Here is a 23,375-nt window from a genome sequence, read left to right as displayed (position 1 = left end):
TCTTTCCTTAATATGGAAAAAATATGGGAGATCAAAACTGCACATAGAACTCCAGGTGTGGTCTCACCAAAGCCCTATACAATTGGAGCAAGACTTCCTTAATCTTGTACGCCAATTCCCTTGCAATAAAGGCCAACATGCCATTTGCCTTCCTAATTGCTTGCTGCATCCGCATGCCAACTTTGTGTTCCTTGTATGACCGCACCCAAGTTTCTCTGAACAACAATGAGAAGCCGCACACCTTTTCAAAAATATTCTGCTTTTCTATTACTACCAAAGTGAATAACCTCACACACATTATACTCCATCTGCCAACCTGTTGCCGATTTACTTAACCTGTCTATATCTCTTTGCAGCCTCTTTGCGTAATCCTTCAGCTTAGATTCCCACCGAGATTTGTATTGCCAGCAAATTTGGATAGATTACTCTGTGACTCTTCATCTAAGTCATTAATATAGATCCTTGTGGCACTTCAATAGTTACAGCCTGCCAACTTGAGAAATGCCCATTTATCCTTACTTTCTGCTTCCTGTCCATTCACCAATCCTCCACAGGTCTGCTCAGATCTGGTTTGATCTTGGGTTGCTCCTCTCGCTCTCCCGCAGGTCCGCTCTTGGGCCTGGTTTTATCCTGGATCGCTCCTCTCGTTCATCAGATATCCACATTCATCTAATTCTGGCCTCTTGAGCAAACTCAATTTAAATTTTTCTATCTTTGGTGGCTGTGCCTTCAGCTACCTAGGCCCTAAGTTCTGGAATTCCCTCCCTAAACTTCTCAGACTCTCTACCTCGCTTCGACCATACTTTTGGCCATCTGCCCTAATAACGTCTTATGCTGCTCTGTGTCTAATTTTGTTTTATGACGCTCCTGAAAAGTGCCTTGGTTTGTCTTATTATATTTACATAGCGCCTTTAATGCAAGTTGTTATTACCCCTACACTACCTTTCAAGTGGTTTGCTGTCCCCAAAGGAAGGATTTCATTATCCTGCTCATAAATCTCTTTACGATTTCACCCCAACCTTACTAGGTGTCAGCCGCAGCTCAGTTGGTAGCCTCTGAACCAGAAGGTTGAGTGTTCAAGTCCCGCTCCAGTGACCTGAGCGCAGTACTGAGTGTGTGCTGCACTGTCAGAGTTGTCAGCTTTCGAATGAGACTTTAAACCCTCTCACGGGTTTAAATACCGTGGTGGCATTTCAAAGAGGAGAAGGAAAGTTCTCCTGATATCCTGGCCAATATTTATTCCTCAGCTAAAAACAGATTTTCTGGTTACGATCACATTTCCGTTTGAGACACCTTGCGGTGCAGAGAACAATGGTTGTGTTTCTTACATTATAACAGTGACTACACTTCCAAAGTACTTCAATGACTATAAAGCACATTGGAACAGCCTGAAGTTACGAAATGTGCGATATAAATGCAAGTCTGTACTTCAACAATCTCCTCCAGTCTGGCCTATTGTGCCTCATCACCTCTGTTCCCACTCACCCCAACCCATGTCAATTTATCCTAATCCTGTTCAATCTACCCCACCTATTTTAAAAAGTATTTTCAGACCTGTTGCTGTGCTTTGAGTTCTATATTATTCGAAAATAATATATTTTATATAATATTGTGTTAATAAGGCAAGTTGGTTCTGCAAACCTGTATTAAAGTAAGTTTGCAGAAACAACTTGCCTTATTAAAACAATAAAAAGAAAAAACATTTAAACGGTTTCTTTTTCAGCATCCATTCCATTTCTTTTACTAGTGATGCGTTTAATTCTATGTGGTCAATGTCACAGTAAAAGCATCATTTGGAGGCACATGTAAGGAAGGAGAAATACCGCACCTGGATACCAAGTTTATCTAACCAAGTTCTCTTTCATCTTTGTTTTAGGTACCAGCCTTATTCGACTTAAAGAAATACATATCACTGTAACCAAGTGTGTGTGTGTGTGTGTGTGTGTGTGTGTGTGTGTGTGTGTGTGTGTGTGTGTGTGTGTGTGTGTGTGTGTGTATATGTATGTATATATAAAATATTTTAAAAATTACTTTTCCAGTTGAAAATCTACTTCAAGTGTCATAAATGGAATGTCATGCTTAGCCAGGACATAGATGCCATGTGAGCCGCATGGAAGACAGCAGGATCCCCAAGGTCACATTGTACAGTGAGCTCGTCACTGGTATCAGACCCACCGGCCGTCCATGTCTCTGCTTTAAAGATGTCTGCAAACGCGACATGAAGTCCTGTGACATTGATCACAAGTAATGGGAGTCAGTTGCCAGCGAACGTCAGAGCTGGCGGGCAACCATAAAGGCGGGGCTAAAGTGTGGCGAGTCGAAGAGACTTAGCAGTTGGCAGGAAAATAGACAGAAGCGCAAGGGGAGAGCCAACTGTGTAACAGCCCGGACAACCAATTTTATCTGTAGCACCTGTGGAAGAGTCTGTCACTCCAGAATTGGCCTTCACAGCCACTCCAGGCGCTGTTTCACAAACCACTGACCACCTCCAGGCGCTTACCCATTGTCTCTCGAGATAAGGAGGCCAAAGAAGTTGCTTATGGAACAATCAACTCACTCATGACTTTTGAATATTCAAAAAGCTTAATTTGTGAAGATATTTACAATATCTATTGACATAGCACTCATCAGTGCCATTACGTAGCAGTAAGAAGTGGTACAATAGCTGTTCAATCCCCCTCCACATTCCTCACTTCAGAAGCTGTCAAACCAAGATCTTATCACGGGGAGGAAAAAGACATCTACAGTTTCTCTGGTATACGAGTTTTTTTTTACGAGTTGATTTAACAGGAGTTTGGGAGCAGTTCATTGCTGAACACAGATAGGGCCATTGCAAGTGGAGAAAAAGGATTGCATACCCTCAAGTGAAAACAATTAAAAGATGCAAAAATATCTGCAGTTCAACAGTGCCCAGACATCAAGTACTTCAGCATCGTCATATGGGATAAAAGTACTGGTCTAAGATATATTATTTGTCTTATTTGAACTATCAAAGATAAAGAACAGAAACATCAAACATCATTTATGATTACAATTATTCACCTTTCTCGCAGCGTGGATATCAAAGAATGGCTTGTTTCGAACACTAAACGGTTCCCTTGTTTTGTCAATCTGCCCACTCTTCATTTTTTCATGCCGTGGTTGTATTATCTCTTTTTCAATACAGCTCAATCGAACATTAAAATCACAGTCACCAACTGGCTTGCCCTACAAGAAAAGCGAAATTTAAAAAAATTAGTACAACAGATTTTGTTTATGGAAGAGGAAAATTTGGATTTGGATGTAGGTCTTCCCGTGAAATTGGAACATTGGAACACAGTAGGCCATTCTGCCCCTGAAAGCCTGTTCTGCTGTTCAATTGATCATGGCTGATCTGTACTTCAACCCTATTTTAACTACTTTTGTTCCATAGCCTGTGACACCCTTACCAAACAAAAAATATGTTGATATCAGACTTGAAGTTTCAATTGAGCAGAGGAAGATTCGAGAATAGGGGTCAGGGAGAAGCAGCATGAGGGGTCAGGTGATTGAGGCTTGTATAAAGGTGAGGTGAAAAAAGAGGGGGAATAGGATGGGGGTGGGGTCCAGCATTTCCTGCAGAGCCAGGAGCAGCAACTGAGCGAGACAGGCAGCGTGAGAGGAGCAGTCAGTAAATAGGTGAGTGAAACCTGGCGATTTTACTGTTAGTGAACAGAGATTGGTAGGGCAATGGGCAGTAAGGGGATGGAGACCAAGCATTCTCACTGCAAGAACCAAGGGGGAAAGAGAGAAGAAAGAGTCTTGAATTGAGAGCTTACAAACCATGGGATGCTTCATTACAAGTGGGCTATCAATGCACAGACTAAATCATCATTCACAATTGAATGGAGTAAGTATTTGAAAATGAGGTATAGAAAAGGATTAAGGGAATGGGATTTCATGAGAGATCAGCATCAGCACAGTGGGTTGATTGGCCTCCTCTTGTCCTATAATGTCGACCATTCTATGAAAACTCCTTTAGTGAGTCTGAGCCCAGGAAGTGATTTAGAAATAAAAACAGAAAATGCTGGAAATACTCAGCAGGTCTGGCAGCATCTGTGGAGACAGAAAGAGTTAATGTTTCAGGTCTGTGACCTTTCATCAGAACATCTTTATTAGTGATTCAGAAATGTTGGTGCTGAGCCAAGTTTAGGATGATGTGCCATAGAAGAAGTGTCCCAAATCCCCCGTCCTTTGTGCAATCTGTTTGGTTTGGGTCAGTCTATACTGGTTTTGACGTGTTAAGTCCAAGTACAGATCAGCTCTGACTGAAGCTCTCAGTTCAGAGTTGTCACCTTCAAACAGAACTAGAGTCCAAAGCTAAAAGGAGAGAGATGGAAGATATTAAAAATGACATCAAATGGGGAGCCTGACTGCACCTCATGCAGCAGAATGGGATTCTGGCAGTAGCTACAAGATATATATCTGCAGGTTATAAGATTACTAGTTACAGGTATGATATCAGAGCATTATAACTATTAATACCAGTTATATAGAGAGTTGTTGTATCAGCATTGGTTATGAGGGAAATCTGATTGTTAAAAGTATTATGATTAGTGCAATTACAGTGAGTTACTATTAGTTGCTGAAGGAATCTGTGGCGATCTTGGGTTTCCACTATTCCCATCTCCAGTTTTTCTTGCTCACCTGCTCACGGTGACCTCCCAATTGTTGAAACTTCATGCACAACATCTGCTGGCATGAAACCATGAGCAAAATTACTCAGCTATAGGGACCCAAACTCTGAGGTAAATGCAATAATATTTGCAGAGGTCACGTGGTCAGGCCTCCATGATTGCCTGCAACAAGGGTTGGTAACCCGAATATTACACAATCTTAATAAGTCTCAATTTTGTCTTGAACTAAAATAAAGGTTCAAAAAGGAAACCCTGGCCAGCAGGGAGGTGACAATGGCTATTAACGAAGGTATTTTTATTCATTTAAGGGATTTCAGCATTGATGGCAAGGTTGGCATTTACTGGCCATCCCCAATTGCCCTTGAGAGGTGGTGGTGAGCTTCCATCTTGAAGGCAACCGAGTGGCTTGCTAGGCCATTTCAGAGGTCATGTACACATTGTTGTGGGTCTAAAGTCACATATAGGCCTGACCAGTTAAGGATGGCAAATTTCCTTCCTTGAAGGACATTAGTGAACCGGATGGGTTTTTTATTTTTAACGACTATCCAGTTGTCTCATGGCCACCATTACTGGTATTAGCTTTTTATTTCAGATTTATTAAGTTAACTGCATTTAAATTCCCGAGTTGCCATGGTGCAATTTGAACTCATGTCTCCAAATCATTAATTGAGGCCTCTTAATTACTGCTGTAATCCTGAGATTACAAATTGAGTGAAATTCTATCTTTGCTACCCACCTTCCCCCACCCCCCCCACCCACCCCCCCCGTATCAAAACAAAACAATCCTCAAAAGTCCAAATATATTGTGACGGTTACCAATGATAAATTGCTTTTAGCAATTTGTGATAACTGAAATCACCACCTCAAGGTCCTAAGCTCTGGAATTCCCTCCCTAAACCTCTCCACCTCTCTTTCTTCCTTTAAGGCTCTCCTCATAACTTCCCTTTTGACCAAGCTCTTGGCCATCTGCCATAATATCGCCTCATGAGGCTGTGTTCAAAATTTTGCTTTGTAACGCTCCTGTGAAGCACCTTTGGACATTTTATTATTTTTAAAATGCTATATAAATACAAGTTGTTTTCACTGGTATACATTGTGAAAAATGTTGGAAGAATATTCAATACCAATAAGTGCTGCCTTTTATGTTCCTTATTATGTACATAATAAACATCCTGCCACACAGAAAAAAAACAGCATCATTGTGATTCAACCCTGAGGAAGTCTAACATTTTAGGTTGGATGATCCTGATTTCTGCTCAAGTAAGTCATTGCATTCACACAACAGAGCTCAAGATCCTTCTTGTTACAGGATACAAACCAGACGCAGATGTTAATCCCCAGGGCCACAGTTGCATTTGGTTTCCATCTGATCAAGTTTGAGGCTGTTACCAGCTAAGTGTGAAACCATGGCTCTACCCAACCCAAAATGCAAGGCTCCCTCAGGGAGAGTAAATACAAAACAATGTGCTGTTTTTCATAATGGGCAACTTTTTTTAAAATCTGCAAGTGAGACAAACAAGGGGAGGAAACTCAATGCATAGATTAAAGTTCTACATTTGGCAGCAAATAACGAACCAGACTTGACGTTTAAATTATTCACGTGAATCATACTCTGACTCAGAAATGACTTCCTGCTGTAAATTTTGGCGCTATACTAGATATTTTTCTGGATTCAGCATGAACAGCACCTCTTGCAATCAGGTGTTTAGCTTTACTGACCTATTCATACAACACCGCGACCTGGAAACCACAAGATCCCTCTTTGTGTACAGCATACCCTAATCACACACATGCACCCACGTGCTTTTCTCCCATCTTCCAGAAGACAACTGATAAAACAGTTAACCAAGGACAATTTTGAAACAAGCAATTGATTTATTTTATAAGATCAAAATACAGTTTTTCAAACACTCTAAAATAGAAAATCAAAAAGCATGCCACTCTATTAACAGCTGAATTTACCTTACAGACAGTAAATTCCTAAAACTTGTCAGCTCTGACCTTAAGAGTTCTCTTCCTTTGCGTCTGTTTCCACACCAAACCTATGTAAGTGCCTTTCCTTCCAGCTAGACAGGTAACCAAAGCTTTGACCTCTGAACCTCAGAGTTCAAGTCCAGAGACATGAGCAAAAACATCCAGTGCAGTATTGAGGGAATGCAGCACTCAGAGGACCACCTTTCAGATGAGATGCTAAACCTGCCCTCTCAGGTGAACATAATAAATCTAATGGCACTATTCAAAGAGGAGCAAGAGAGACCGCCCCTATATTTATTTTTACCCAACATTATAAAAAGTGATTTATTGGTCATCACATTGCTATTGGTGGGGCCTTGCAGTGCACAAATTCATTGTCACATTTCCTACATCAGTGACTACACTTCATAGTACTTAATTGGCTGTATTCTATACCTCGGCTAATAAAGGAAAGGATTCCATATGCCTCCTTAACCACCTTATCGACCTGTCCTGCTACCTTCAGGGATCTGTGGATATTCACTTCAAGGTCCCTCACTTCCTCTACATCTCTCAGTATTCTCCCATTAATCGTGTATTCCTTTGCCTTGTTTGACCTCCCCAAATGCGTCACCTCACACTTCTCCAGGTTGAATTCCATTTGCCACTTTTCTGCCCATCTGACCAGACCATCAATATCTTCCTGCAGCCCACAGCTATCCTTCTCGCTATCTACCACACGGCCAACCTTTGTGTCGTCTGCCAACTTCTTGATCATGCCCCCTACATTTATGTCCAAATCGTTTATACCACAAAAATCAGGGGACCCAGTACTGAGCCCTGCAGAACGCCAATGGAAACAGCCCGCCAGTCACAAAAACACCTGTCAACAATTACCCTTTGTTTCCCGCCGCTGAGCCAATTTTGTATCCACCTTGCTGCATTTCCCTGGATCCCATGGGATTTTTTTTTAAACCAATCTGATGGACAGTTCTGTTGAAAGGTCACTGACCTGAAACAATAACTCTGCTTCTCTCTCCACAGATGCTGCCAGATCTGCTGAGTATTACAGCATTATTTGTTTTTATTTCAGATTTCCAGCATCTGCAGTATTTTGCTTTTATTTTAGTGTACAACGTTAGCAGTTCTCCAATCCTCCGGCACCACACTTGTATCCAGTGAGGACTGGAAAATGATGGTCAGACCTTCTGCCATTTCCTCTCTTGCTGCTTTTACCAGCCTGGGGTGCAATTCAACCGGCCCTGGTGATTTATCAACTTTCAAGGATGCTAATCCCATTCATACTTCCTCTCTCCCTATGTTTATCACATCCAATACTTCACAACCCTCTTCCTTAACTACAATATCTATATTGTCCCCCTCTTTTGTGAAGACATAAAAGGCAGTACTTATAATGGAAGCATTAGAATTAAAGTCACAATTTGGGGATTTTTCCCAAAATAAAACTCAAAACACTGGATTGTCTTTTTTTCTCTCATACTGTTCGTTTAGTCTTCACAGTAAACTCCAGCTGTAGAACAAATTAAGTTGATTGAAAAAAATGCCAACACAGAGTTCCTGTTTAAGCAAGACCTTTACTCAGATTTACTCTGATCAGTTAATGACACAACATATTCAACTTTTGGACAGGTCTTAATTTCTATTTTATTACATAGGTATCTACGTCACCTGAGTTCACTAAGTGCACACCTAAAACTCTCAAATTTTCATCTTAAAAACAAATTTCAAAAAAAAAAATCGAGTGAACAAAGGTGCAAGCCTTTAAAAAGCACTGTGATTAAGTAAAAATATATGACATTATAGTTACTCATAGAAGATCAACATCACACTCCAGGGGACTATATTATATAATAAGTCATATGGACCAAATCATATCATGGAAATTCCATTATTTCCAGTTCAGCCATCATGATTTCATCTCAATGCTACAAAGTTCACAATTGATTTTTTTTTCTAAATGCACGTTGAAATGCAGCATTTCTATAACGATCTCAAAATTAACATTTGAAATTTCACAACAATCAGTTTCACTCATTTCTAGCTGATAAGCAACAAACTTTCCTTTAAGGGGACAGAGAACAAAATATAATTTTCCTTTTGACAGCATTCACACTCCAAGGCAAAATATAAGTATTTGAATGCAGAAGCAGTTGCCACCCTCCAACTTTCAGAAAAATCACAAACCTATCAAATATCTTACAATAGTCCATTGCTAGTGAAATATTTCTTTCAGCTGTCAGAGCAAACTACAATATCGAACATTACCAAGAATCATCAAAGACAGGTAGTCTTTATTCCCTCCTCTTGAATTCAAAACCATATCCATCACTGAAAGAGAATTTATACTGTGCTGCCCATTTGTCATCATTTCCTCCCATCTAAGCTCACGGATTTCCCTGGAGTCTCCAGGAGTTTAAGATTTATCTCCTGGACACTGCTGTGAACAACCCAGAAGAAAACTCTAAGGAGCATTAAAAAGTTTTTTTTATATTTTCTTTGATTACTTTTGTTGCTTAGTTATAAAAATATCAGACATGGGGAAAAAGGCTATTTAACTGAGAGTTAATAATCTTCCAGTCAGGATTGTAGAGTCTATTTGCGTTCCAATTGGTGCGCCACAATTATGGGCGTGTTTGGCAGGAGTGTGGGTGTGGGGTGATTGGAGGCAGGTGGTCATGTGATAGCATCTTCAGGAATATGTCCAACCAGAGTTGGCAACCCTAAACACCGCCAATTCCAGCTCAACTCTTAGTGTGGACGAAGAAGCACAGTTTGGACATGAGAGAGAAATTAGAGTAGGAACAGCCATCCTGCAGTCTTCCTCTTGCTGAAGTGCCTCTTGGAATTGTCTATGGTGTAGCTTCCCTCTCTGGTTAGCTGAGCCACCACAAGCATGGTCTGTTGCTTGGGCAACTACAGCAGTTGCTTCAGCAACACGGAGGAACAGCAATGGAAATTGGGAAGAAGCATGTGGAGAGGGCAGCAGCAACAAGAGCAATGGTTAATATTTGATAACAGAAGTGGCAAGATGCAGTAGGGAGCATGGTCCAACAGTAAGCACGCTCATAATTAAATATACACAGTAGAAAATAATTTCTGTGGTAGTTATAGTTATAGGAAATTATGATTTCTATTTCTAATAAATGCTGGCCTAGCCAGCGATGCCCACATCCCATAAATAAATTTTAAAAAAAAAATTTGAACAGTTAACCTCCAGGCGTGTGAAATTTTAGTACACTTAGAGTGCAAGGCCTCTGTTGTGCAATGCAACATTGTCTCATCTATCTAACTGTAGCGAGAGAATCAACTGCAACAGCTTATCTACCAGCACCCGCATCATTACCTCTGGGGTCCCACAAGAATTTATCTTTGGCCCCCTTTGTATTTCTCAACTACATGCTGCCCCGCAGTAATATCATTCAAAAACGAAGCATCAGTTCCCACACGTTGGCTGACAACACCCAGCTCTACCTCACCAGTACCTCTCTCGACCCCTCCACTGGCCGTCTCTAAATTGTCAGACCTCTCGTCTGACATCTAGTACTGGATGAGCAGAAATTTCCTCCAACGAAACACTGGGAAGACCGAAGTCATTGCCTTCGGTCCCTGCAACTAACTCCATTCCCTAACCACTGACTTCATCCCTCTCCCTGGCAGCTGTCTGAGGTGGAACAAGGAACTTTGGTATAATATTTGACCATGAGATGAGCTTCTGACCACATATCTGTGCCATTACTAAAACCATCAATTTCTACCTCCATAACATTGCCTGACTCCACTCCTCCCTCAACTCATCTGCTGCTGAAACCTTCATCGATGTCTTAGTTACTTCAAGAATTTACTACTCTAGTGCACTGCTGGAAGGCCTCCCACATTCTACCCTCTGTAAACTTGAGACCATGCAAAACTCGGCTGCCTGTATCCTAACTGGCATCTCGTCCTCTTCACCCAAGACCCCGATCCTCGCTGACCTACACAGGCTCCCAGTTAAGCAATGCCTTAATTTTAAAATTTGCATTTTTGCTTTCAAATCCTTCCATGGCCTCACTGCTCCCCATCTCAGTGATCTCCTCCAGCCCCAAAACCCTCCAAAATGTTTGTGCTCCTCTAATTCTGGCCTTTTAAACATTCCCGATTTTAAACCACTCCACCACTGGCAGCTGTGCCTTCAGGTGCCAAGGCCCGAAGCTCTGGAACTCCCTCCCCAAATCCTTCCACCCCTCTCTCTCTCCTACTTTAAAACTTACCTCTTTGACCAAGCTTTTGGTGATATCCCCTAATAATTTCTGATGTGGCTTAGTGTTCAAATTTTGTTTGATAACACTCTTGCAAGGCAAAGTCGTTGTTATTTTAAAGGTGCTATATGAATACAAGTAGTTATTGTTTGAACAATTTTTTTTTAAATTAACTTCCTGTCAACATGAAGTTGCTAACATTAGTGCTGTGCTTCACTCCCTGCAAGCCTCTCCAACAATGTGTATTCTGTGAAACATCCCCCAGAGACTTCATTGTAAACAGCAGGGAATGGGAGAGTTCTGCTCTGGAGCTGTTCTATCCTGGGAAGTTTATGGTGTTTTTGTGCATCAATACTCCACTCTTGAACTGAAAGAACTCAACCTCCGCAGCAGTTCTTTGGTTGATTCATTTTATTTTTGAGCTCTTTAATTTTGAAAAATTGTCCACAATTAAAAAGAATTCAGGTTGGATATTAATATCAAAATACAACACTTCTATTAGGTAGAAATTTAACTGCTACATTACAATGTTTCAGTCTTCGAGATACAAACAAAAAGAGCATGCTTGTTACTTTGGTATACAAATTGAAAGGTCAACCCTGCCAAGCATGTACTGCAATCTGAACTTAATAGCAGTTATGCTATATTAAGTTGAACCCAGCTACGGCTATGACACTGAAATTCTGTGGTGAATTATATATTAGATTGAACCTAGCTAATGGCACCATTGATTGAAGGTGGTGTAGTGGCCAACGCCAAACTTCAAATAGTGCCAAAGGGACTCCAAAGTCTCTCTCAACCACTGGAAGGATGGTAATGGTGAACAAACTTGTATTTATTTTGCACATTTTGTGACCTTAGCATGTCCCAAAATGCTCCACACCCAATGGTATACTTTCAAAGTGTAGTCACTATTGCAAAGTAGGGAAACGAAGCAGCCAATTTCTGCACAGCAGGGTTCCACAAACAGCACTGAGATAAATGACAAGATAATCCATTTCAATGATATTTGTTGGCGTAGAAATGTTAGCTAGGAAACTGGGAGACCTGCCTTGTTCTTCAAATTGTGGCATGGGATCTTGTACATTCACCCGAGGGGGCAGATGGGGTCTCCGTTGAATGTCTTATCTGAAAGATAGCACCTTGTACTGTGCAGCAATCCCTCAGTACTGTACAGAAGTGTCAGCTGAGATAATGTGTTCCAAGACTCTGGAATGGGGCTTAAACCCAAGATCTACTGATTCAAAATTTGGAGTACTACCACTGAACCGAGGCCAATATGAGGTTGATGGGAACTTGGACTAACATTGTATTTGAAGGCTTGATTCTTCCAACAATGCCACATCCTTCAGTACTGCACCAGAGTGTCAGCCGAAAATGAACGCAAACTTCTGGGTGTACGACTCAAACCCAGAGGTAAGGTTGATACAAGCTGAACCTAGCTGACACATATATTAGACATTTAATACGTTAAAACAAATAAATGCAAGCCAAAAATAATACACAAAACACTGCAATGGGTAAAAAGCTTTAGCCCATTAAACATATTCTCAGAACAGCATGTGCTGGATTAATTGTTTACATTTCCGAATAGGCAGAGTACATTTTCCTTTCCAGCAGCACTGCTGTACAGTTTCATGTTCACAAACTTTTCAAACACCTCACTTAAACAACAGCTTTCTTTTGGGAAATTTTATATCTTGAATTATGCTCAATTCCTCCTCTCCTCAAATTGACCTCATGAGTCGGAGATTGTTTTTGTACCGATTGAAACATTTGTTTCTTCAGCAGCAAATTGAAACTGAATTGGTGTTGATACACTTCCACATTTAATGAAGTCACCACCCCGCACTCCCAACGTCACCATTATAGTGTAAGCAGTCAACTGTGAAAAGGTCTGCCGAGAAACAGCATTCATTCTTTAACAGATAGCAGTGATGGAACATAATTGCTGAAAGTAAGTTACTTCCTCCTTTTGATTTAGCATCATTTAATACTAGTCTGGCTCTGTTTATACAAGGCCTTGACCTGTACAAAACTTGCCTGATAGCATTCTCCATTACTTTCCTGTTTCATGTTATTTTCAGATTTATTATCTAAGTCTCTCCTCTGTTGCAGAAAATTGATTCTTGGACTGTAGCTCCTGACCTGAGAATCTGCACCGTGTATGAAGGAGCGAGTTTGGTAAATGACGGGATTTTAAGGGTTAATTTCTCTCTAAAGTCTAGTTTATGTTTACGTATAGCAATTAACTAAAATTACTGTTTAAGTTAAGAGGCAAGTTAAGTTGCTTCCAGTTTTAAATAGGGATATTTAAGCTCTGAGAGTAGCTGCAGCTAGAGTAAACTGGTTTCTGAGCTCTAGCAGTACTCCAGCAAAGCTGATTCATCATTGTTTTTCAGAGAGCACAAATTTAGGGGTCTCGGAATGCTGCTCGAGTACACAGAGTGTGAAGTCGGAGTCTGGTGAGTGAGGGAGTTTGGTGAAGAGGGGAACTATAAATTAACAAAAATTAATTTAATTAACAAATTAAAGATGACAGGACAGGTGATGTATCACAGCTGCAGTATGTGGGAGCTCCTGGATGCCATGGCAATCCATGGCACCTATGTCTGTATGAAGTGTCTGCGGCTTGAGAAGCTTTGGCTCAGAGGAGATGAGCTGGAGGCCAAGCTGCAGACATTGCGATGCATCAGGGAGGGGGAGGTTATCTGGATACTTTGTTCCAGAAGGTAGCCACACCCCTTAGGATAGGGTCGTCTGATTTGGTCAGCGGTCAGGGACAGGAGGGTGTGACTGTGAGTCAGGCAGGTAAGGGGATTGCGAAAGTGGGAGTGGAGCAATCTCATCCCTTACAATTGAGCAACACGTTCGAGCTTCTTGCTGCTTGTATGGTCAAGAGCAAGGGCTGTAGTGCGGATGAGCAGACTGACCGTGGCAGCATGGTACAGGCGGCCATTCAAGTGGGGGGAGTGAAAAGGAATGTAGTGGTAGTAAGGGACAGTATAGTCAGGGGGATAGACACTGTTCTCTGCAGCTGAGAGCAAGAGTCCAGAAGGCTGTGTTATCTGCCCGGTTCCAGGGTTCGGGACATCTGCTCAGGACTGGAGCAGAACTTGCAGTGAGGGGGGAGGATCAAGTTGTCATGGTCCATGTAGGTACCAACAACATACAAAGGGCTAGGAAAGGGGTTCTGCATATGGAGTATGAGGGGCTAGGCACTAAATTAAAAAGCAGAACCTCAAAGGTAGTAATCTCTGGATTATTACCTGAGCCAAATGCAAATTGGCATCGGGTAAATAAGATTAGAAAGAATAATGTGTGGCTCAAAGACTGGTCTGGGAGAAGTGGCTTCTGCCTCATGGGGCACTGGCACGAGTACTGGGAAAAGCGGAGGCTGAACCATTGGGACAGTCTTCACCTGAACTGTGCTGAGACCAGTGTTCTAGTGAGTCATATAACTCGGGAAATTCAGAGGGCTTTAAACTAAATAGAAGGAGGAAGGTATCACGTAAGGGAAGATTGAGTAAGTTAAAGGGAAATGACAAGAGAATAGATCAAGGTAGCAATAAAGGTAATGATGATCAGAGTATGGCAGGAAGGGACAGTGATTGCAAACGTAAGAGTGTGCCAGCAGATAGGGCCAGAGTTCACAAAAACAATAAATAAAACCTGAATTATGGGCTCTGTATCTGAATGCCCACAGGATTCGCAATATAACAGAAACGTGGTTACAAGGAAACCAAAGCTGGGACTTGAATATCCAAAGGGTACGTGACATTCAGGAAGGACCAGAAGCTGAGAAAAGGTGGTGGGTTAACTCTGTTAATTAAACGGGACATTAGTACTGTAGAACTTAGTTCTAAAGATCAAGATGTAGAATCAGTTTGGGTGGAATTAATAAACAAGGGCAGAAAACATTGGTCGGAGTTGTTTATAGCCACCAAACAGCAGTGGTAATGTAAATCACAGGATAAATCAGGAAATTAGAGGTTCAAAGAAGAGTGAAGTAGGACTTGCCAGGAGCAGCACCAGGCAATACCTCAAAATGATGCGTCAACCTGGTGAAGCGACAACACAGGACTACTTGCGTGCCAAACAGCGTAAGCAGCATGCGATAGACAGAGCTAAGCGATCCCATAACCAACGGATCAGATCTAAGCTCTGCAGTCCTGCCACATCCAGCCATGAGTGGTGGTGGACAATTAAACAACTAACTGGAGGAGGTGGCTCCACAAATATCCCCATCAATGATGAGGGAACCCAGCACATCAGTGCGAAAGATAAGGCTGAAGCATTTGCAACAACCTTCAGCCAGAAGTGCCGAGTTGATGATCCATCCCCGCCTCCTCCTGAAGTCCCCAGCAACACGGATGCCAGACTTCAACCAATTCAATTCACTCCATGTGATATCAAGAAACGACTGAAGGCACTGGATACTTCAAAGGCTATGGGCCCTGACAATATTCCGACAATAGTACTGAAGACCTGTGTTCCACAACTTGCCGCGCCCATAGCCAAGCTGTTCAATACAGTTACAACACTGGCACCTACCCGGCAATATGGAAAATTGCCCAGGTATGTCCTGAAAACAAAAAGCAGGACAAGTCCAACCTGGCCAATTACTGCCCGATCAGCCTACTCTCAATCACAAGTGATGGAAAGTGCCATCAAGCGGCACTTGCTTAGTAATAATCTGCTCAGTGACGCTCAGTTTGGGTTCCGCCAGGGCCACACAGCTCCTGACCTCATTACAGCCTTGATTCAAACGTGGACAAAAGAGCTGAACTCAAGGCAAGGTGAGAGTGACTGCCCATGACATCAAGGCAGCATTTGACCGAGTATATCATGGAGCCCTAGCAAAACTGAAGTCAATGGGAATCAGGGGGAAAATTTTCCGCTGGTTGGAGTCATACCCTCGCGCAATGGAAGATGGCTGTGGTTGTTGGAGATCAATCATCTGAGCTCCAGGACATCACTGCAGGAGTTCCTCAGAGTAGTGTCCTAGGCCCAACCTTCTTCAGCAGCTTCATCAATGATCTTCCCTCCATCATAAGGTCAGAACTGGGGATGTTTGCTGATGATTGCACAATGTACAGCGCCAGTCGCAACTCCTCAAATACTGAAACAATCTGTGTAGAAATGCAGCAAGACATGTACAATATCCAGGCTTGGGCTGATAAGTGGCAAGTAACATTCGCGCCAAACAAGTACCAGGCAATGATCATCTCCGACAAGAGAAACTCTAACCATATCCCCTTGACATTCAATGACATTACCATCGCTGAATCCCCCACTATCAACATCCTAGGGGCTACCATTGACCAGAAACTGAACTGGAGTAGCCGCATAAATACCGTGGCTACAAGAGCAGGTCAGAGGCTAGGAATCCTGTAGCAAGTAACTCACCTCCTGACTCCCCAAAGCCTGTCCACCATCTACAAGGCACAAGTCAGGAGTGTGGGAATACTCTCCACTTGCCTGGATGAGTGCAACTCCAACAATACTCAAGAAGCTCGACACTATCCAGGACATGGCAGCCCGCTTGATTGGCACCCCATACACAAACATTCACTCGATCCACCACCGACGCACAGTGGCAGCAGTGTGTACCATCTTCAAGATGCACTTCTGCAATGCACCAAGGCTCCTTAGACAGCACCTTCCAAACCCGCGACCTCTTAACACCTGGACGGACAAGGGCAGTAAATGCATGAGAACACCTCCACCTGCAAGTTCCCCTCCAAGTCACACATCATCCTGACTTGGAACTATATTGCTGTTACTTCACTGTCGCTGGATCAAAATCCTAGAACTCCCTTCCTAACAGCACTGTGGGTGTACCTACCTCACATGGACTGCAGCGGTTCCAGAAGGCAGCTCACCACCACCTTCTCAACGGCAATTAGGGATGGGCAATAAATGCTGGCCTAGCCAGTGACTCCCACATCCCATGAATGAATTTTTTAAAAATGTAACAAGGGTAACACAGTAATCATGGGGAATTTCAATCTACATATAGACTGACTTTGGGGCGGCACAGTGGCGCAGTGGTTAGCACTGCAGCCTCACAGCTCCAGTGACCCGGGTTCAATTCTGGGTACTGCCTGTGTGGAGTTTGCAAGTTCTCCCTGTGTCGGCGTGGGTTTCCTCCGGGTGCTCCGGTTTCCTCCCACATGCCAAAGACTTACAGGTTGATAGGTAAATTGGCCATTATAAATTGCCCCTAGTATAGGTAGGTGGTAGGGAAATATAGGGACAGGTGGGGACGTGGTAGGAATATGGAATTAGTGTAGGATTAGTATAAATGGGTGGTTGATGGTCGGCACAGACTTGGTGGGCCGAAGGGCCTGTTTCAGTGCTGTATCTCTAAACTAAACTCAATTAGTACTAACATTGTGGAGGTTGAATTCTTTGAATGTATGCAAGATGATTTTCAAGAGCAGTACGTTGAGGAACCAACTAGGCCACAGGCTATTTTAGATCTAGTGTTGTGCAATGAAAAAGGGCAAATTAATAATCTTGTTGTAAAGGAGCATTTAGGAAAGAGTGACCATAAGATGGTGAATTTTACATTAAGTTTGTAAGTGATGTAGTTCAATCAGAAACTAGGATCTTAAATCTAAGCAAAGGAAATTATGAAGGTATGAGAGGCAAATTTGCAATGGTGCATTGGGAAACTACATTAAAAGGTATGACGGCAGGCAGGCAATGGCTAACATTTAAATAATACATAGTTTACAACAAAAATACATTCCTTTAATACACAAAAATCCAGTAAGGAAAGTGTTCCAACCGTGGCAACAAAAGAAATGAAGGATTGCATTAGAGCAAAGGAAGAGGTGCATAAAGTTGCCCAAAAAATGGTAAGCCTGTGAATTGGGAGCATTTCTGAATTCTGCAAAGAAGGACCAAGAAAAAGATTAAAACAGGGAAAATAAAATATGAGAGCAAACTAGTGAGAAACATAAAAACAGACTGTAAAAGCTTCTATAGGTATATAAAAAGGAAAAGATTAGCAAAGACAAATATGGGTCCATTACAAGCAGAGTCAGGAGAATTTATAGCGGGGAATAAGGAAATGACAGAGAAACTGAACAAATACTTTGTGTCTGTCTTCACGGAGGAAAATACTAAAAACCTCCCAGATATAAAGTAGAATCAAGGGACTAGTTTAAACAAGGAACTGCAAGATATTATTAGTTTAAAAAAATGTACGAGAGAAATTAATGGGACTTAAAGTAGATAAACTCCCTAGACCTGATGATCTACATCCCAGTGTGTTGAAAGAGGTGGCTGTCGAGATAGCAGATGCATTGGTGGTCATCTTTCAAAATTGTATAGACTCTGGAATAGTTCGTGCAGATTGGAAGGTGGAAAATGTAATCCCGCTATTTAAGAAAGGAGGGACAGACAAAATAGGGAACTACAGACAGAGGCTGGGAAGTGTTGAATTTCAAAAGGGACTTGGGTGTCCTTGTTCAAGTTACTGAAAGCTAACATGCAGGTACAGCAAGCAATTAGGAAGGCAAATGGTATGTTGGCCTTCATTACAAGAGGATTTGAGAATAGGAGCAAAGATGTCTTACTGCAATTACATAGAGCCTTGGTGAGACCACACCTGGAGTATTGCGTGCGGTTTTGGTCTCCTTACCTAAGGAAAGATATACTTGTCATGGAGGGAGTGCCATGAAGATTCACCAAACTAATTCCTGGGATGGAGGGATTATCCAATGAGGAAAGATTAAATAGACTGAGCCTTTATTCTCTGGAGTTTAGAAGAATGAGAGACAATCTCATTCAAGCACACAAAGTTTTTCCAGGGCTCAACAGGGTTGATGCAGGAAGGATGTTTCCCTTGGCTGGCGAGTCCAGAACCAGGGGACACAGTCTCAGAATAAGGGGCCTTTCATTTAGGGCTGAGCGGAGGAGGAATTTCTTCACTCAGAGGGTGGTGAATCTTTGGAATTATCTGGCCCAGAGGATGGTGGAGACTCAGTCAGTGAGTATGTTCAAGACTGAGATGGACAGATTTCTGCATATTAAAAACATTAAAGGTTACAGGGATAGTGCAGGATAATGGCGTTGAAGTAGAAGATCAACCATGCTCTCACAATGGCCTACTCCTTCTCCTATTTCTTGTGTTCTTATGCCCTATGGTACGACCATAATGAAGCTAAGTTATCGTTCTGTTTATAATGGTTAAACTTTTCCAACCACTTACTGATTTGGGAAAAAAAAACAGAAGAGTTACATGTAAAATAAATGTTGGATTTTTTTTCTATACTGTCAAACACTTATGAACATTTCAATAGATCACATCTTGCAAGAACAGGGCATTTCAAGTGCGCGTCACAAGTTAGAACTTTGCCTGCTTCATTCAGCTCAAATATAATTTGCAACGTAATATGCCGTAAGTGCAAACAGACAACAGCGCACGGAGTGCAATGGGGCATGTGGAACATTAGTGAACGGCTGACTAACAGTTTATCTTCTTAACCAATGAGATTTAAGGATTAAAGATTAAACAACTGAGAAGCAACGGTGATAAAATAGGTCAAATCAAGTAAAGAGCGAAATAAAGATAGGGGAAAAAAGATTGGATTAAGGGAGAGAAAAAAGACAAAGGTCAGAGAGGTCGAATGACATTGTATTAACGAATGTCACATTGTTAAAAGAATACTTATCCTGTTAATTATGAACCCCAACTCTCTGTTGGCAATAAGTGGATAATACAATACGTTTGTGCAATGTAAACGGTGGAGCCATGTAAATTGACCAGCGAGTTATGGCGATTTGCAACTCACGTGTCCCTTCATCCCCTGAACTCGCTGGTCAAATTGCACAATAACAGTGTGCGCTGTGAATTTGCTGTAACCTTTGAGGAAAATTTGGCCGAATATTTCTATTCTTTCTTGGGATGTGGGCCAGCATTTATTGCCCATCCCAAATTGCCCTCGAGAAGATGGTGATGAGGGTCTGCCTTCTTGAGCCACTGGAGTCCATTTGGTCTAGTTACTACCACAGTGCTGTTAGGAAAGGAGTTTCAGGATTTTGACCCAGTGACAGTGAAGCAATATAGTTCCAAGTAAGAATGGTGTGTGACTAGGAGGGGAACTTGCTAGTGGTGCTCCCATGCATCTGCTGCCCTTGTCCTTCTGGGTGCTAGAAGTCGCGGGTTTGAAGGTGCCGAAGGAGCCTTGGTGTATTGCTGCAGTGCATCTTGTATATGGTACACACTGCTGCCACTGTGCGTCGGTGGTGGAGGGAGTGAATGTTTAAGGTGGTGGATGGGATGCCAATCAAGCGGGCTGCTTTGTCCTGGATAGTGTTGAGCTTCTTGAGTGTTGTTGGAGCTGCACTCATCCAGGCAAGTGGCAAGCATTCCATCATACCTTACTGGTGCCTTGTAGATGGAGGACAGGCAATGGGAAGTCAGGAGATGGGTTACTCATTGCAGAATTCCCAGCCTCTGACCTGCCCTTGTAGCCGCAGTATTTATATGGATGGCCCAGTTCAATTTCGGGTCAATGGTAACCCCAGGATGTTGATAGTGGGGGATTCAGTGATGGTAATGCCATTGAACATCAAGGGGAGATGGTTAGATTCTCTCTTGTTGGAGATAGTCATAGCCTGGCACTTGTGTAGCGTGAATGTTACTTGCCACTTGGCAGCCCAAGCCTGAATGTTGTCCAATTCTTGCTGCATACGAACATGGACTGCTTCAGTATCTGAGTTATTGCGAATGGTGAACATTGTGCAATCATCAACGAACATCCCCACTTCTGACCTTATGATGGAGGTAAGGTCATTGACGAAGCAGCTGAAGAATGTTGGGCCTAGGACACTACCCTGAGGAACTCCTGCAGTGATGTCCTGGGACTGAGATGATTGACCTCCAACAACCACAACCATTTTCTTGTGTGCTAGATATAGGATCATAGGAAATAGGAGGGGTAGACCATGCGGCCTGTCGAGACTGCTCCGCCATTCAAACAGATCATGACTGAGTATCTACCTCAACGCCATTTTTCCCCACTATCCCCATATCCCTTGATGTCGTTAGTATTCAGAAATTTATCGATTTCTGACTTGAACATACTCAATGATTGAGTTTCCACAGCCCTCTGAGGTAGAGAATTCCACAGATTCACCACCCTCTAAGTAAAGAAATTCGCCCTCCTTGTTCGAGACCCAACAGCCAGAGGAAACATCCTATCTACATCCACCCTGTCACGCCCTCGAAGAATTTTGTAAGTTTCAATGAGATCACCTCTTATTCTTCAAAACTCTAGAGAACACTGGCCCAGTTGCTGCAATCTCTCCTCATAAGACAATACCACCATCCCAGGAATTAGACTGGTGAACCTCCGTTCAACTCCCTCTATGGCAAGTAGATCTCCTTCCTTAGATAAGGAGACCAAAACTGTACACAATACTCCAGCTGCTGTCTCACCAAGGCTTTATACAATTGAAGCATTATATCTTTACTCCTGAACTCAGATCCCCTCGAAATGAAGGCCAACATACTATTTGCCTTCTTAACTGCTTGCTGCACCTGCATGCTAGCTTTTAGTGACTCATGAACAAGGACACCGAGGTCTCTTTGGACATCAGCACTTCCCATTTAAGAAATACGCTGCTTTTCTGTTTTTTTTCGACCAAAGTGGATCACTTCACACTTATTCACATTATATACCATCCGCCATGTTCTTGCCCATTCACTTAGCCTGGCCAAATCCCCTTGAAGCCTCCTTGCATCCTCCTCAAAACTTACATTCCCACCTAGTTTTGTGTCATCAGCAAATTGGAAATATTTTAATTGGTCCCCATATCCAAATCATTTTTATAGATTGTAAACAGCTGTGGCCCAAGCACTGATCCTTGCAGTACCCCATTAGTAACAGCCTGCCATCCTGAAAATGACCAATTTATTCCTACTCTGTGAACCAATTCTCAATCCTTCTTCGGCCTCCTTGTCTCGAGAGACAATGGGTAAGCACCTGGCGGTGGTCAGTGGTTTGTGAAGCAGTGCCTGGAGTGGCTATAAAGGCCAATTCTAGAGTGACAGACTCTTCCACAGGTGCTGCAGATAAAATTGGTTGTCGGGGCTGTTACACAGTTGGCTCTCCCCTTGCGCTTCTGTCTTTTTTCCTGCCAACTGCTAAGTCTCTTCGACTCGCCACACTTTAGCCCTGCCTTTATGGCTGCCCGCCAGCTCTGGCGATCACTGGCAACTGACTTCCACGACTTGTGATCAATGTCACAGGATTTCATGTCGCGTTTGCAGACGTTTTTAAAGCAGAGACATGGACGGCCGGTGGGTCTGATACCAGTGACGAGCTCGCTGTACAATGTGTCCTTGGGGATCCTGCCATCTTCAATGCAGCTTACAAGGCCAAGCCATCTCAAGCGCCGCTGGCTCAGTAGGACGTATAAGCTGGGGATGTTCGCCACCTCGAGGACTTCTGTGTTGGAGATACAGTCCTGCCACCTGATGCCAAGGATTCCCCGGAGGCAGCGAAGATGGAATGAATTGAGACATCGCTCTTGGCTGACATACGTTGTCCAGGCCTCGCTGCCTTAGAGCAAGGTACTGAGGACACAGGCTTGATACACTCGGACTTTTGTGTTCCGTGTCAGTGTGCCATTTTCCCACACTCTCTTGGCCAGTCTGGACATAGCAGTGGAAGCCTTTCCCATGCGCTTGTTGATTTCTGCATCGAGAGACAGTTTACTGGTGATAGTTGAGCCTAGGTAGGTGAACTCTTGAACCACTTCCAGAGCGTGGTCGCCGATATTGATGGATGGAACATTTCTGACGTCCTGTCCCATGATGTTCGTTTTCTTGAGGCTGATGGTTAAGCCAAACTCGTTGCAGGCAGCGGCAATCCTGTCCATGAGTCTCTGCAGGCACTCTTCAGTGTGAGATGTTAATGCAGCATCGTCAGCAAAGAGGAGTTCCCTGATGAGGACTTTCCGTACTTTGGTCTTGGCTCTTAGACGGGCAAGGTTGAACAACCTGCCACCTGATCTTGTGTGGAGGAAAATTCCTTCTTCTGAAGACTTGAGCGCATGTGAGAGCAGCAGGGAGAAGAAGATCCCAAACAGTGTAGGTGCGAGAACACAGTCCTGTTTCACGCCATTCAGGATAGGAAAGGGGTCTGATGAGGCACCGCTATGCTGAATTGTGCCTTTCATATTGTCATGCAATGAGGTGATGATACTGAGTAGCTTTGGTGGACATCCGATCTTTTCTAGTTATCTGAAGAAACCACGGCTGCTGACGAGGTCCAAAGGCTTTGATGAGATCAATGAAAGCAACGTAGAGGGGCATCTGTTGTTCGCGGCATTTCTCCTGTAGCTGGAGAAGGGAGAACAGCATGTCAATGGTGGATCTCTCTGCTCGAAATCCACACTGTGCCTCAGGATAGACACGATCAGCCAGCTTCTGGAGCCTGTTTAAAGCGACTCGAGCATAAGCTTTCCCCACTATGCTGAGCAGGGAGAT

The 23,375-nt window shown here is 42.9% G+C and overlaps 1 protein-coding gene across 3 annotated transcripts in view; it reads right to left on the bottom strand.

The window, feature by feature from the left end:
- rngtt (RNA guanylyltransferase and 5'-phosphatase) overlaps positions 1 to 23,375 on the bottom strand; it is a 441,527-nt gene that overhangs the window by 288,173 nt on the left and 129,979 nt on the right. For all 3 annotated transcript variants that reach the window (XM_068026609.1, XM_068026610.1, XM_068026611.1), the window contains one exon: positions 3,043 to 3,207. In XM_068026609.1, the coding sequence (XP_067882710.1) occupies positions 3,043 to 3,207 (165 nt within the window). The remainder of the gene's footprint in view (positions 1 to 3,042; positions 3,208 to 23,375) is intronic.

This window comes from Heterodontus francisci, chromosome 3 (genome assembly GCF_036365525.1).
Source record: "Heterodontus francisci isolate sHetFra1 chromosome 3, sHetFra1.hap1, whole genome shotgun sequence".
NCBI lineage: Eukaryota > Metazoa > Chordata > Chondrichthyes > Heterodontiformes > Heterodontidae > Heterodontus > Heterodontus francisci.
The sequence above is the reverse complement of the archived record's forward strand: the minus strand, read 5'-3'. Positions and strand labels throughout refer to the sequence as shown.